This window comes from Urtica dioica, chromosome 4, assembly GCF_054948205.1.
Source record: "Urtica dioica subsp. dioica isolate 48M chromosome 4, U.dioica_male_clone48M_v1_H2, whole genome shotgun sequence".
Classification (NCBI taxonomy): Eukaryota; Viridiplantae; Streptophyta; class Magnoliopsida; order Rosales; family Urticaceae; genus Urtica; species Urtica dioica.
The window spans coordinates 12,283,611-12,297,180 of NC_142759.1; the positions used below are offsets into that span (position 1 = coordinate 12,283,611).

Consider the following 13,570-nt stretch of genomic DNA (forward strand, 5'->3'; position numbering starts at 1 on the left):
GGTGGCGTTGGCGTTTTCGGTGTTCTCTTTGCCGGAGGTGTTTTCTTCTTCGTCATCGCTCAGTTTGAATGAGTATCAGAATTTCAATTTAGGGTTTTCGTTTCTCTGACCCATTTTTACAGGATTTCAATTCTCTGAAGCATTTACGATAATGCCCTCTGAAATGGGCACACGTGCGACACACGTGGTCTAAATGGTAACAGAATCGACCACAACTTGACGGAAGGACATGACGGGAAAGGGTTTCAAAATTATATGGTGACCGGTTGTAACAAAATGTAAGTTGGGATAAGGTTTGTGGTTCGTCAACAAGTTTAGGGGGCAAAAGTGAAATTTATCATTTTCTATATTGATAACAGTTTTCAATGTGTATATATATATATATATATATATATATATATATATATTTGATTAGTTTTGTATTTTTAAATGATATTTACTATCGATGGGGATTGAATCCACAACCTTTAAAAGTGTCCGGAATTAATTATCACTAGATCAAATTAATTATCACATATTTGATTAGTTTTGTTGTATATCAATAAACAGAAAAAATATTGTGTAATAATTTGAAAGGGTTATATAGTAAATATGTTTAACTCTCGGTGGCATATCTGTGAGAGACTTGGCCTTAGGGTATATACACGGGAGACCAAACTCTTGAACTGAAAAGGAATTAAGAAAAAAAAAGAGGAAAAAAAAAACGTAAAAGGAGTAGCACCTGTATCCGAGAGAGAGAGGACGAAACAATGCCTACCGTTAGCGTGGGAAGAGATCGCCTGTATGAAGCCCTGGGAAGGACATACAGTGAGCTCTCAAACCTCAATTTCGTTGCTAGTTCTGTTTTTATTTTATATTTTTTATTTTCTGTGTGTACCTTTACTTAAAGAACAATGTTTAGAAAGGAAGATGTTTTATTTTTTGTGATTCAATTTTACAGCTCAGGAAGAGTTTGAAGAAGTGTGCTTCAGTTTCGGGATTGAACTTGACGACGTGGTAACAAGTCTTTGATTTCATTCCTATCTATTGTTATGGGGTTTCGTGATGATATTGGATTGGTGATTATATCTTGCAATGGTGTGATTGTGTGCTGTACCTGTACCAGACAACTGAGAAAGCGATCATCAGAAAAGAGAAGCATTTGGACGAAGAAGCAGACGAAGATGAAGAAGTTATTTATAAAATTGAAGTTCCTGCAAATAGGTACCATTTGCTTCTCTTTATTATCTATGATAAGAAAGTACTTCTGGGATGGATTTCATGGTGTAAAGAAAGTTTTGATTTTGAAGCCATCCCAATTGGGTTTTTTACTTGGATATCACTGTATTTTTTTATTAACCTTAAAAATGGCGTGTTTTTTTACTGGATTGTTTGGAAATAGTTCAGCACGTAGTAGTTTGCGACGACTAGTTTATTTGATGTTGGTTTGTTACAGATATGATTTGCTCTGCCTTGAAGGGCTTGCTCAATCCCTTCGCGTATTCAATGAGCAAGACAAGACACCGACTTATTCACTGGCTAAGATTGGTAGAGAGTCGATGCTTAAAATGCAAGTGAAGCCAGAGGTGGTGATTGCAAACTGTCACGATTTTCAAAGTGATAATTATATTTGTATGCATGACTTATGTGTACTTTTACTCTAACAGACATCCTCTGTCCGGAAGCATATTGTTTGTGCTGTTTTAAGAGGCATAACGTTTGATGAAGCTAGTTACAACAGTTTTATTGATCTCCAAGATAAGCTTCATCAGAATATCTGCAGGTAATGCATATAAGATTATTTTTTGTCTTGAATTTTCAACGTTGTTGCCTTATCTTTTCAAGGCTTCACTAACTTCTTTTAGCTCCTTTAAATTCACGAAGCTGGATTTCTCTTTTTAATAATGAAAAAAATTCAGGGCTTTTTTTTGCTCTGTAGACTGGATAATTATATTTGATTTGGTTCTAATGTTAATAGCTAATTTTGTAATAGGCAAAGAACCCTTGTTGCAATTGGAACTCATGACTTGGACACCTTGCAAGCCCCGTTCACCTACGAGGTGAGCTATTGTAATAAATATGAATTCTCTTTTGATTTATTTTCTATGTTATGGTAAATGGTGGGTAAAGTTCGTGAAAATATTCTTAGTTTAGGATAACTTGAAGTTGATTGTTTCCTATGCCTTGGACAAATTGATTATATTTTTAAGGTGACTTGTACGAACGTGGTGACAACAATGCTTAGCCGTATTTTGTTTGGTGAGATGAAATTTGAAGCTTTTGCTGGTTTTAATAGATGAACTATACAAAGAGCTTGCTATGAGCTGCACTATGGACCGGACAGTTTGTTGCTTTATGTAGTTATTTTACACACGTGCTGACATGTGCGCATACATAATCAAATATATACTTTGTTGGGGGAAAGTGAAGTCTCTAATCTTGTTTTACTTCTTTTTTTCAGGCCTTGCCACCTTCAAGCATAAATTTTGTGCCATTGAAACAGGTAATTGTGTCTATTATTTAATTCTATTTTCCATCACATTTGAATCGGTTGTTACTTTGTCACATCAGCTTGAGTTTACTCTTGTATTTGCAGTTACTGCTACGCAGACATGTATCTTTTTAGTTCCATTAGATATATACGAAAAAACTAGTCTGAATAAATGACGTTTCTATTTGACTTTGACATTGTAGACCAAGAGCTTTAGAGCTGATGAACTGATGGAGTTTTACAAAGTAAGTTCTGCATGTCCTTATTTATCGAGCACATATTCGTTGCTCTGTGGGCTATTAAACTATATAAATTATTATCTTGTCAGCATGAGAAAAAAGCTTGTGCACCTTCTTTTGTACATGACTTATAGTTACAGCTACCTCGAACTTATTTGATGTTTTATTTCAATTCTACTGGGCAGTCAGATTTAAAATTGAAGAAGTTCTTGCACATAATAGAAGGCAAACCAGTATACCCTGTTATATATGATAGCAACAGGTAAGATTTTCAGCTGCATACCAGGCTTTTTAATCATGTTGAGTTAATATATTCGTCTTGAACAGTGTCACTGGTAAAATATGCTTGCAGTTTCTTAATAACCAAAGTGTTGATGCCTGACATTTCTAAACATCTCGTAATTTAATGTATTCTTGTTGATGCTTCTTATTTGTTTTTATTTGTCCTCAGGACTGTATTGTCTCTACCCCCTATTATAAATGGTGCTCACTCAGCAATTACTCTTAAGACAAAGAATGTCTTCATTGAGTGCACGGCTACAGATTTGACAAAGGCCAAGACCGTTTTGAATACAATTGTATGCGAGAAAAATTTCAATATGCATGTTTGGTTATTTCTATGGCGCTTATGTTCTCATGGATGGTAATCTAATTCTTATTTTTCTAGGTAACTGCTTTTTCATTTTACTGTGAAAAAAAGTTTGAGATAGAACCAGTGGAAGTGACTTGCTCAGATGGAAAGAAGTTTATATACCCTGACTTGTCCATTTACAATATGGAGGTTCCTCTATCATATATAAATGGTGCAATTGGAGTCTCCTTGGAGGCAGAAGAGGTACATAATTTGCTTATGCATATTTAAATTTTAGTTTACTCGTATTGTGTTATGCTGAAAGGAAATTTGCTTAATATCGCTAAAAAAAAGTAATGGAGCAGGGGAAAAATGTGTTTTAGCTTATCATGATCCTTCCTCTTATTAATTGTCGATAGAGGGTTTCAATTTTCCTTTGCCAGTGTGTGAGGTTAGTTTAGTGGTAAGCACCCCCAAGTAATGAAAGACCATTACTAAATAGGATTATGAATCCTTCAAACATGTCCCAGTCAAAGGCCATTCTTGTAAACAACTTAAACCCACAAAATCCCTCATTTTCTTTTCTTTGTCGAGACATACCCATTTAGAGTGCACAGAGACGAGTAAATTTACAGATATGTGTTGCTCTGATTGCCTTTCATTTGCAACAAGTTTAGATTCTGTTGTTTCTTCATTCGCCCATTGGGATTTCTTAAATACGGGCAATTGTTTTTTCTTAGTTTGGTTAGTTTTTCCCCTAATTGAATTTAGGGTAATTTAGCAAAATAGCCAACTTAAACGTTGGGAATTGCTAAATAGCCAAAGTTTGGTAAATATTAGGTAAATAGCCAATTTTATATATTTATAAACGTAAATATTAAGTAAATAACCACTGCCATATTAAGCCACGTCATCATTTATGGTTATTTACCTAATATTTACCAAACCTTGGCTATTTAGCAACATCAAACGTTTAAGTTGGCTATTTTTCTAAATTTTTGTTGAATTTATCTGCTGATTTTGAAGGGACTTCCATTTCTCAAACATACTTTCCAATCTTTTCAGATCACTAATCTCTTAAATCGGATGCAACTGCAAGCGGAGAAGTCCGAAAATATCAAAGGCAGCATTAACGTATCCGTGCCTCCTACTAGAAGTGATGTGCTTCATGCATGTGATGTCATGGAGGTTCAGTATATAATGAATTTTGAATATTGGGCTTTGTATCACTTTATTTTGTTTATTCACGTGCTTATTTGATTTTCAGGATGTTGCAATTGCTTATGGATATAATAATATTCCTAAAAGAAAGCTTCAATCTGTAAACCCTTTACCCTTGAATGAGCTTAGTGATCTTATCGGACGGGAGGTAGGGAACATAATAAAGCCATCTATAGTATCAATTATTGCTTTAAAATGTGTATATATATGATCAATTTTTTTTTTCCAACATGTGCTGTGTCCTTTTTGTTTTTTTTTTTATTTTTATTTTTTTTATTTATCTTGTTTGAACTGCTTTTTAGGTTAATCTTGCTTCTTTTTTTTTTTTTTAAAACTTGTCTTAGATCGCAATGAATGGATTTACAGAGGTCTTGACCTTTATATTGTGTTCCCGGAGTGAAAATTTTGCCATGCTACGTAAAGAGGATAAGAAAACAGCAGTAACTATTGGAAATCCTCGGTCATCAGATTTTCAGGTTTGTGTTTCTAAAAACTTCGTAGGTATAGTTAAATAGTGTGGTATTTTTTATTTGAATAAAAAAAGGTTTTCAAATGGATATATGTAAGCCTTACATCAGGGTATATATGTAAAAGTATATTATTTTCTCTCTGTACTGTCCCGTACCCTTTTAATGTTTGTCCTTTAATATAGATATAAAGGAATTTCATTCTCATTGATCCAATATCTCAGTGAATTTTCTGTGTTTTTTGTTTTTGTTTTTTTTTTTGGCATCTATCATTTAGGTTTATGTATATGTTATATTTTATGTATTTATTAAAATGATGACGATTTGTCTAGCATCAGCACTTATTCAATAGTTCTGTCTTTAGTTCTGCTTTGCAATCAAATGGGCATCTCAGTCTTAATGATGTGTCGACTAATGTGATAGTGAATCTAACAGGTTGTTCGCACGACTCTTATGCCTGGGATACTAAAAACTATCGGACACAACAAAGATCATCCTAAGCCTATTAAGGTATGTATGAAAGCAACTTAAATCCTGCTTCATTCCCTTTTTCGTTTTGTAATGTAATGCTGGATGATATTCAGCACTTTCTCTCAGCCTCATGATATTTTCTACAGCAGTACATACCCCACCAAAGAATTTTAACACAACCTTGTAGTTACAAATTTATACATCTCCGTTGCTAGGCTTTATGATATTTATGAAAGGAGGTTGTACACCTGAATTTGTGAATGGTAGAATATGTTAACAAATTATGATGAACCATGCCAATTTTTTTTTTCCTTGAATACATATTTTTTAGGGTCCAGTGGCTATTTAGCCATATGAAATGTTAGAAATTTTGAAATAGCCTACGTTTCGTTAATTTTTTGTAAGTAGCCACGTAAATCTATTTACGCTATCAAAATAATAAGAAACGCATAGTAAATTTCTAATAAATATGACTATTTACGAAATATTTACAATAGTTTTTGGCTATTTACGAAAAATTTACAAAACGTTGGCTAAAATGCAAACGCTTATGTTTATGTGGGTTATATCGCTAAATTTTTGTTTTTTTTATTTATTGATACTTGAATTTATGTACATAATAAAAAGTACCTTTTTCCTCTGGTATTTAAAAGCCTTATAAGTGGGTAACATTTAAATGTGGCAAAGGGCGAAATAGCGTTTGGTTTATACTCGTCAAGATTAGTATCTTTTGTTAGAGTCTTAATTTCTAATATCTATTATTCTTTGATTATTTGCAAGATTTTTGAAGTGGGTGATGTAGCAGTGTTGGATGAGGAAAAAGATGTCGGTGCAGCAAATCGTCGTCAACTTGCAGCACTTTATTGTGGAGCAACCTCTGGATTTGAGGTGAGCTTTTAAAATCCTGCAAATTGCAACGAGTATAATCTTTTTCTGATGCGAGTTATTTAACTTTCTAATCTTCCGTAAAAAAAAAAAAATCTCTTAAAAAGAATCTCTTAGAGTTATCATATTCCTTGGGATTTATTTTGGAGAACATTGACTATCTATTTGAATGCTTTTGAGACCTTTCAATTTTTCTATTTCAAGATTGATGCAAAAAGAAATGCGATTAAAATACCATTTTGATTGGGGTGTTGCTTGTGAGGCGTTGCGATTATAATGAATTCTATAATTGGTGGTATTTATTTGGATCAGGATGCAATAAAGAGTTATAACCCAATGTCAAGGGTAACATATCATTTGAGATTGGTCAAGTGTGCGATATATGATCTTGAGGAACAGAACATATTGTGATATGTTTCATTCTATATTGGTTTTGGTTGAGATCTCTTGATTGATTAGCTCCTAAAATATGCAGTATCAGAGAGAAAAATAAGATTATAAACTCATAACTGTAAAAATGACACTTCAGAGAATGTAGATGACTCTTTTTCCTGGTATCCTTGTGCGCATGAACAACGTCGCTTTTTTTTACTGTATATCGTATTGCTGCGAAGTACCTTTTTTTTTTTTTTTTCTAATTTAAAAATGATATATCTTATAATTAACCTTGAGCTTTGGATTTGTCAGCTGATTCATGGACTCGTAGACCGAATTATGGAAGTGGTTGGTGCCCCATTTGTTCCGCCTAATGACAATTCAGGATATTTTATAGAACCTTCCAATGTAAGAGTATACAATAGTTTCATGTCCCTTGGGCTTTTTTTTTTTTTCCTTCGTTTCTTACAATGCGATGCTAATGTTGTTTTATTATATCCTGTAAAGGAACCCGAGTATCTTCCGGGCAGACAAGCTAGCATCACTTACAAAGGGACCCGCATTGGAACATTCGGCATTGTCCATCCTGAGGTCAAGACTTTTCTGATTTTATGTTTCATGTTCAGTTAAATGCTATTTTTTTTTATACCTGGGTAATTAACTGTGAAATATTTGGCGTTTCAGGTCTTGAACAACTTTGACATCTCAGATCCGTGTTCCTTTGCAGAAATTACCTTAGAAAGCTTCTTGTAGTTTTTTAAAAATTGCAAATGTAAGTTATTGAAGATCCGTTACTTAAAAACAAAATTTACAAATTGAACCCACCAAATAGAATTCATTACTTATTCTATTATCATTTTTCAGGCATTTTTCCATTTATCAACACAGGTGAGAAGATGATAACATGTTTTCCTGCCAACTTCAAAATTCTGGCCAGGTGAAAAAAAAAAACATTAGCTTCTATGTTTCAAACCCTTTCCAAGTATTATTCATTCTTGATTTATAGTTTCCAACTTTCAATGGCCATTGTATTGTACATCAGAACCCACCAGATTTTGGTTTATTTATTTTTCAAGATTAGAGAATCAAATTGGCATGTATTCTGCAGAGTAAGAGAATTAGTTCTATGATGCCAGTCAATGCTTTTTGTACACCAAAGTCAACACAGTATCTATGTTTTTTTACAGAAGGTTTTCATTTCCAACACTCAGAGAAGCCAACAGTGATCTGAAGCTTGTTCATCCAATTTAACACCAATCCTTCTGCTAACCCAATCTTAGGAACATAACATATTAATATTGACTGATTTACTCAAACTCACATTTGTCCTCAAGCTCATACTTGATAACTTCCTTCATAGAGGCCTCCATCGCGAATGACTCTAATACCGAATTGTTATGAGCCGAGAACTCGACCTCATGAAAATTTGTCCATCTCTTATAGAGTTTAATCACTGCTCATTTGAAAGACTAAACTATATGCGATTGATTTTTTTTTTGGCGCTCTCCCTCAATGGCTTCATAATGTCTCTTGAGTAGACAAAAGACTAAAAGTTTAAACCTGATTATTCAATTCAAACAACATAAATAAGTAACAAGGCATAACGTGTTAATTTAAAGTTTAAACATAGCTAAATAGGCTATTTTAATAACGCAAATAACTCTTCCGAATGTTAGGTATGCAACAGAGTCGCATTCAACCTATAAGTTGCTAGGTCTGCAGACAGAAGATACATAAAAAAAAAAGATTGGCATAAAGAAAAAGGCAAATAATAGGAGGAATAATTGAGGGTTCGTAATCTCAAAACCTGAGCCCAAAAATAATTACCAATCAGGAAGAATAAAAATTGATTGGATTCGTTGGAGACAATGGCCGAGGGAGAGAGAGAATCAGTCACTTTAAAAGTTGATGATAGAGATTAAAAATACCCGCTTTCTATACTAGAAGATAACATACCCACCTTCCTTTGTGGAAAACCACGTATACTTTCGAAAATAAACCAAGCAATAAAAAGTAGAAGAGAGAGCTGTCACAAAGAATTAAAAATTAACACATTTGTGATATCTCATAATGATGAGTCTCCACTCTCCAGTCTTCATACTTTAAAAGGACCAAAGCAAAAATGTCTCCGTCATAATTAACCTGCATTATTATATAATTAAAATTAGCACTGCTGCATCTAAGGATATAAAGAAATGGTGATTGCTGCTAGATTAATTACTGATTTTTTTTTTTTTTAGGAATTAATTGCTGTTCTTCTTACTCATTGTTTTCCGACATACTGAGAGAAGGACAATAAGAATGGCTATGCCCGCAACTACACCAACAATAATGGCAACTGTTTCTCCCACGTCATCGTCATTTGTGGAATCTGTAGGTACAAAAAAAAAAAAAACATGAGAAATTTAGGATTAGTCCTACATATGTATTCTACATATATTATAAAAAATATCGTGTAGTACGAATAATCTAATAGGGTTGCGTATTTATATATATATATGATTTTGAGCATTTATATACTAGTGAACAAGGATCTTTAATTTTTTTATTTTTTTATAGTATGATATATTTGCGTGGTTTAAATTCGAGTCAATCGGCACTTTAGCAAAGGAACTTTATTCTAGAGTCCAACATATTATATATTTTATACATATATATATATATATATATATATATATATATATATATATATATATATATATATATATTCGTACGCGAAAAAGTGTGGTACAGAATGATCAAGCTTGGCGGTATAATAAACAAATTTACTTGGATCATCCTTTAGGATCCACCAAAGAGTACTAACCAGACTATTATAGGGTAAAGAAAACAGGATGAGCGAAATATAAAAAAAAAGAATATGAATTATATGTAGTAAAATATTATCACTAAAGATAAAAGTAAGAAATGACCCAGATAAAGCGCAATAACACACTCCTTAATGGTAGTTACTTTATCGACCTTGGTTTTAGAGAATTTGAACCACTCTTTTTTTTTTCTTCCCCTATGATCACTAATCAAAATATCACCACCTTTAAAGCCTATATAGGTGTAAAAAAAAAAAAAAATTAGGGCAACAAAAGCTTGGAACATCAAAAACCTTAACCTAATAATTGATGAATCAACCACAAATCACAATCTAAATTGCATGCAGTATAGTTAATCTTCACGTGACGTACCTGAAGCTTTGTCATAATAGCCAGAGGCCCAGTAACGAGCGTAACACTGGCCCAAGAACACGTCAGCGGCGGCGGCGGAGCCACACAAGGTCTTGAGTTTTCCGACGCAGTCGGCGAGGCAAGCCGAGCAGTCGTCTTGTTTCAAGTCCCCGGAGCACTGAGCGAAGCCCTGAACGAGGCCCGAGGCCGAGACCCTGAACCCGGAGGCCGTGTCCAAGTCGGCGAGCACGTCGTCCCTCCTCCGGAAGAACTCGGGGTCGCCGCTCACGCTCCGGCTGCACTTCTTGAACCTCACGGCGGAGTCGGGTTTGCCGAGGAAGTCGAAGCGCTCGTATCGGACCAGACAGGCCTCGAGCTGGAGCGACGCGCCGAGGGAGTACGGGCAGACCAGACTCACCTGCGCCGCCGCGGAGCCCACGCACCGCCCGCAGTCCTCCGGCGTCAGGTCGCCGCGGCACTGGTGGAGCCCGAAGAGGGACGCGTCCGTGCCGTTCGCGGCGGCGAAGGCGGAGTAGAGGGACTCCCGGGACGAGGTCGCCGCGGCGGTGAGGAAGCTTTTGAGGTTGGCTTCGAACTCGGTGTTGGGTTGGTACTTTTCTGAGGAGCAGCCGGCGTAGATGAACAGGTGGTGGTGGGCTCCGGTTGAGTGCCCGGCGGCGACGGCGGTGGTGATTGCGAGGCAGGTGATGATGAGAGGAAAAAGTATGGTTCTGTGTTGTTGGTGATGGTGAGGGTTGATTGAGTGAAAGTGAAGGCTCTTCTGAGTAACCATTTTGTTTTTTTGTTATTTTGTTTTTGCTGTTTTTTCCTCTTTCGCAATTTGGACTCGCTATTATTTTATATTGTGCTTTGGTGAGTGAGACGTTTTATTAATTTTGCTTTTTGGTCTTTTTTTTTTGAATTATAATTTGGTAGCTTTTGCAGTGCGAGTAAAGATGGATTTTCTTTTTGACTGTTTGTTGACTTTTGTACGGTAAAATAAAAGTGACGTGGTTGACTAGATTTTAATTGTACGAAAATTGATTTTGGGTTTTAATCAAGGGTATTTTTAGTATCTTTTAATTTACTTAATTAAAATAGAAAAATGGGTTAATCTTAGTCTAAAATCAATCTTTAGGGAAGAAAAAAAAAAATTAAGACTACGTTTAATTTAGAAATTTGTAAGTAACTAGACCATTTTAAACATGTGATTTTGGATCTAGCCTATGTTTGACAATTTTTAGAGATATAGCCAAATGGCTTATGTGGTAATAATTAAGGTCTAATTTGCTCTTATTTATTAACAAATTCGTCACTTTCTCTCTCTTATTTTTTTCAAATAATTTTTTTTGCATCAAAACTTCAAAAATTCGCATTTTTTTCATACGAACTCGAAATTGAGTGATTTCAGATCCTACAAATTCGTGGCGTCGAGATCTTCAAAAATAGACCCATTATGTTTGATGAAAAATTATGTTTAATGCATCATAGTTACGTTTCAATTTATTTTTTTGACAATTTCAAAAATTTCCAGTTATTTCCATATTTAAGGTAGTAACGTGGTTTTTCTACATCTATGGTATTAAACATGATTTTTCATCAAACACAATGGATCTATTTTTGAAGATCTCGGTGTCACGAATCCGTAGGATTTGGAATCACTCAATTTCGAGTTCATATGAGATAGATATGGTTTTTTGAAGTTTTTATGTAAAAAAAAATGTAGGTAAAAAATAGGAGAGAGAAAATGACGAATTTGTTAATAAATAAGAATAAATCAGACTTTAATTATTACCACATAAGTCTGTTGGCTATTTTCTTAAAAGTTGTGAAACATAAGTTAAAAACAAATTTCATAGTTTCATTTTGGTTATTTCGCTACACTGACCTTTAATTTAAGTTGTTAAGATGAGGATATATATTGAAGAGAAAAGGGACCATAGTTGGGCAATTGGGCCTACTCGAGTATATAATTTCCTTTTTAAAGCATATGAGAATCTCGTGGAAATTCTGCATTGTATGATGAGCTTTATGTCATTTGATTTTGGTGTCTCTAATGGCTTTTAGCAAGCATACTGAAAAACCATGTGGATGTAGCCTTCATTACCCATTTTTTGTAATTTTTTATATTAATCACTAAATTTTTTAGTTTTCATAAATAAACGTTTTAATTTTCGAAGTGATCATTTTTGTTTTTAATAACTGTTGAACATATTTCAAAAATCGTTAACCAGATGTCAACTATATTTCAAAAACTATTAATTAGATTTCAATAATTGGACGAAGGATCAACAACATCAGCAGCAGCAACTATATCATCAAGAGGGGTATGCTGGGAGGAATATGCACCATCAATGTGAACAACATGGGTTATTTGATCAACTCATCCCAAACTATTTTATGTTGAGTTTAAGTGGTGATGATGTCTTGCAGAGCACGAGCTTCATGGATCTGGGCTTTGAGAAGCTCTTTTGAGTAAAGACTTTGTAGGAAGATCGCTTTGACGACTTGGGCTGGACTGAAGCGCATTGTCATATTCTCACATTCTAATCCATCTATATCCAAGTATCCTTTTACTTTGCATATTCAAAACTTTAGATATTTGGTCGCTCAAACATTACACTAATTATTTATAAAAGGTTACTTTTACTAATATGCACTTTAGTGACTATGTTCTTAATGTTGATTCATTATTGTGGTATGTTTTTTTTTTTTCCACCGGACTTATTTTCAAAAAGTTGTGCTACATGTTGTTCCAAAATCTTTCATTGAATTTCATGAACATAATCTTTGATAGAACTCTTAAATCTTTGGTTTTTAGAACTCTTAAATCTTTGGTTTTCTCCTACTCAAATATCTCAATTTCCATTTTGTTTAAATCTTCTTCCAATACATGATTCACTGTATACGCTTCATTATATCTATGAAATTCAAAATACGATAATACGGATTAAAATTAGAGCAATAATGGCTTGATTTTCATCCCCTTGCTTTGATTCAAACGTTTTCTAGGTCTAAAATAAATTTATCGAACTTCATTAAGGAACTTCACCAATTTATCCATTAGAGCAATTTTTGTTCTTGGAAATTGTGATGATAAAAGGTATTGCACATATGACAGAATATTGTTAGGATTAATGGAATATAGTTTCCCAAAGTAATTGACTCGTTATACAAACTTAGAAATGCAATCAAAGGTGTTATTGCAATGCTATTAAAGATCAAGTATACTGTTAGAAATATTACGTAAATAATATTTATTTTCGGTAAAAAAAAAATAGACAATATGATAGTGTAAATAATAAAATAAATAAAAGATAACAACAAAAAAATTAGAAACGAGGAGATGAACGGAAGACAAGACAGGAAAACAAAGGCCGTTGACCGTTCGATGGTTTCCTTAAAGTAATATTGCTCTCCACGGGTGCCGGAATCGACGAGCAATTTATCTATCAGGATACAACGGCGGAACGAGAAGAGCTTTACACCAAACGAACTTCTCCGGCGAACTAAAACTTGTAATAGAACCGATCACCGACTATAAATAAAAACAAAACAATTTCGGAGAAGAGATGGAGAAGAGAGAATATCGATTTCTTGGTGAGTTCGAATGAGATTACAAGGTCACCTTTTTATAGGCCAAAGACAGAGTGATTACGAATTTTAACCAAACCAAAACCGCCCAGCTTTAAAGGCTTTTAATTTCATTAACA

General features: G+C 34.2%; 2 protein-coding genes across 4 annotated transcripts; one reads left to right on the top strand and one right to left on the bottom strand.

The window, feature by feature from the left end:
• The first annotated feature begins 637 nt into the window (after positions 1 to 637).
• Positions 638 to 7,839, top strand: LOC149400504 (tRNA synthetase beta subunit family protein). 2 transcript variants are annotated; one of them, XM_089611481.1, is made up of 20 exons: positions 638 to 807; positions 941 to 996; positions 1,106 to 1,203; positions 1,436 to 1,565; positions 1,647 to 1,762; positions 1,973 to 2,039; positions 2,441 to 2,482; positions 2,674 to 2,715; positions 2,895 to 2,971; positions 3,161 to 3,287; positions 3,377 to 3,544; positions 4,346 to 4,468; positions 4,548 to 4,649; positions 4,846 to 4,977; positions 5,404 to 5,478; positions 6,220 to 6,327; positions 7,012 to 7,107; positions 7,207 to 7,290; positions 7,384 to 7,474; positions 7,562 to 7,839. In XM_089611481.1, exons 1-19 carry the CDS (start codon positions 750 to 752, stop codon positions 7,450 to 7,452), a joined length of 1,770 nt encoding a protein of 589 aa, XP_089467607.1. In that variant the 5' UTR covers positions 638 to 749; the 3' UTR covers positions 7,453 to 7,474; positions 7,562 to 7,839. The 2 variants fall into 2 exon arrangements, with proteins under 2 accessions (XP_089467607.1, XP_089467606.1); XM_089611480.1 differs by having other exon boundaries at positions 639 to 807; positions 7,384 to 7,471; positions 7,564 to 7,839.
• Positions 7,840 to 7,889: 50 nt separating this feature from the next.
• Positions 7,890 to 10,915, bottom strand: PDLP8 (plasmodesmata-located protein 8). Of its 2 annotated transcripts, XR_016296464.1 has the most exons (4): positions 9,879 to 10,915; positions 8,963 to 9,070; positions 8,660 to 8,841; positions 7,890 to 8,259 (listed from the first exon to the last, which is right to left on the bottom strand). XR_016296464.1 is itself a non-coding variant. In XM_089611482.1 (3 exons), exons 1-3 carry the CDS (start codon positions 10,648 to 10,650, stop codon positions 8,837 to 8,839), a joined length of 885 nt encoding a protein of 294 aa, XP_089467608.1. In that variant the 5' UTR covers positions 10,651 to 10,915; the 3' UTR covers positions 8,455 to 8,836. The 2 variants fall into 2 exon arrangements, 1 of the variants encoding a protein (XP_089467608.1); XM_089611482.1 differs by lacking the exon at positions 7,890 to 8,259 and having other exon boundaries at positions 8,455 to 8,841.
• Positions 10,916 to 13,570: the final 2,655 nt, after the last annotated feature.

Excerpts from the sequence above, each read along its gene's own strand:
- LOC149400504 (XM_089611481.1), top strand. The coding sequence starts at position 750 with ATGCCTACCGTTAGCGTGGGAAGAGATCGCCTGTATGAAGCCCTGGGA. Across the intron at positions 2,716-2,894 it reads AACTGATGGAGTTTTACAAA|TCAGATTTAAAATTGAAGAA; the intron begins GTAAGTTCTGCA and ends TCTACTGGGCAG. Across the intron at positions 3,545-4,345 it reads TCTCCTTGGAGGCAGAAGAG|ATCACTAATCTCTTAAATCG; the intron begins GTACATAATTTG and ends CAATCTTTTCAG.
- PDLP8 (XM_089611482.1), bottom strand. The coding sequence starts at position 10,650 with ATGGTTACTCAGAAGAGCCTTCACTTTCACTCAATCAACCCTCACCAT. Across the intron at positions 9,071-9,878 it reads CTATTATGACAAAGCTTCAG|ATTCCACAAATGACGATGAC; the intron begins GTACGTCACGTG and ends TTGTACCTACAG.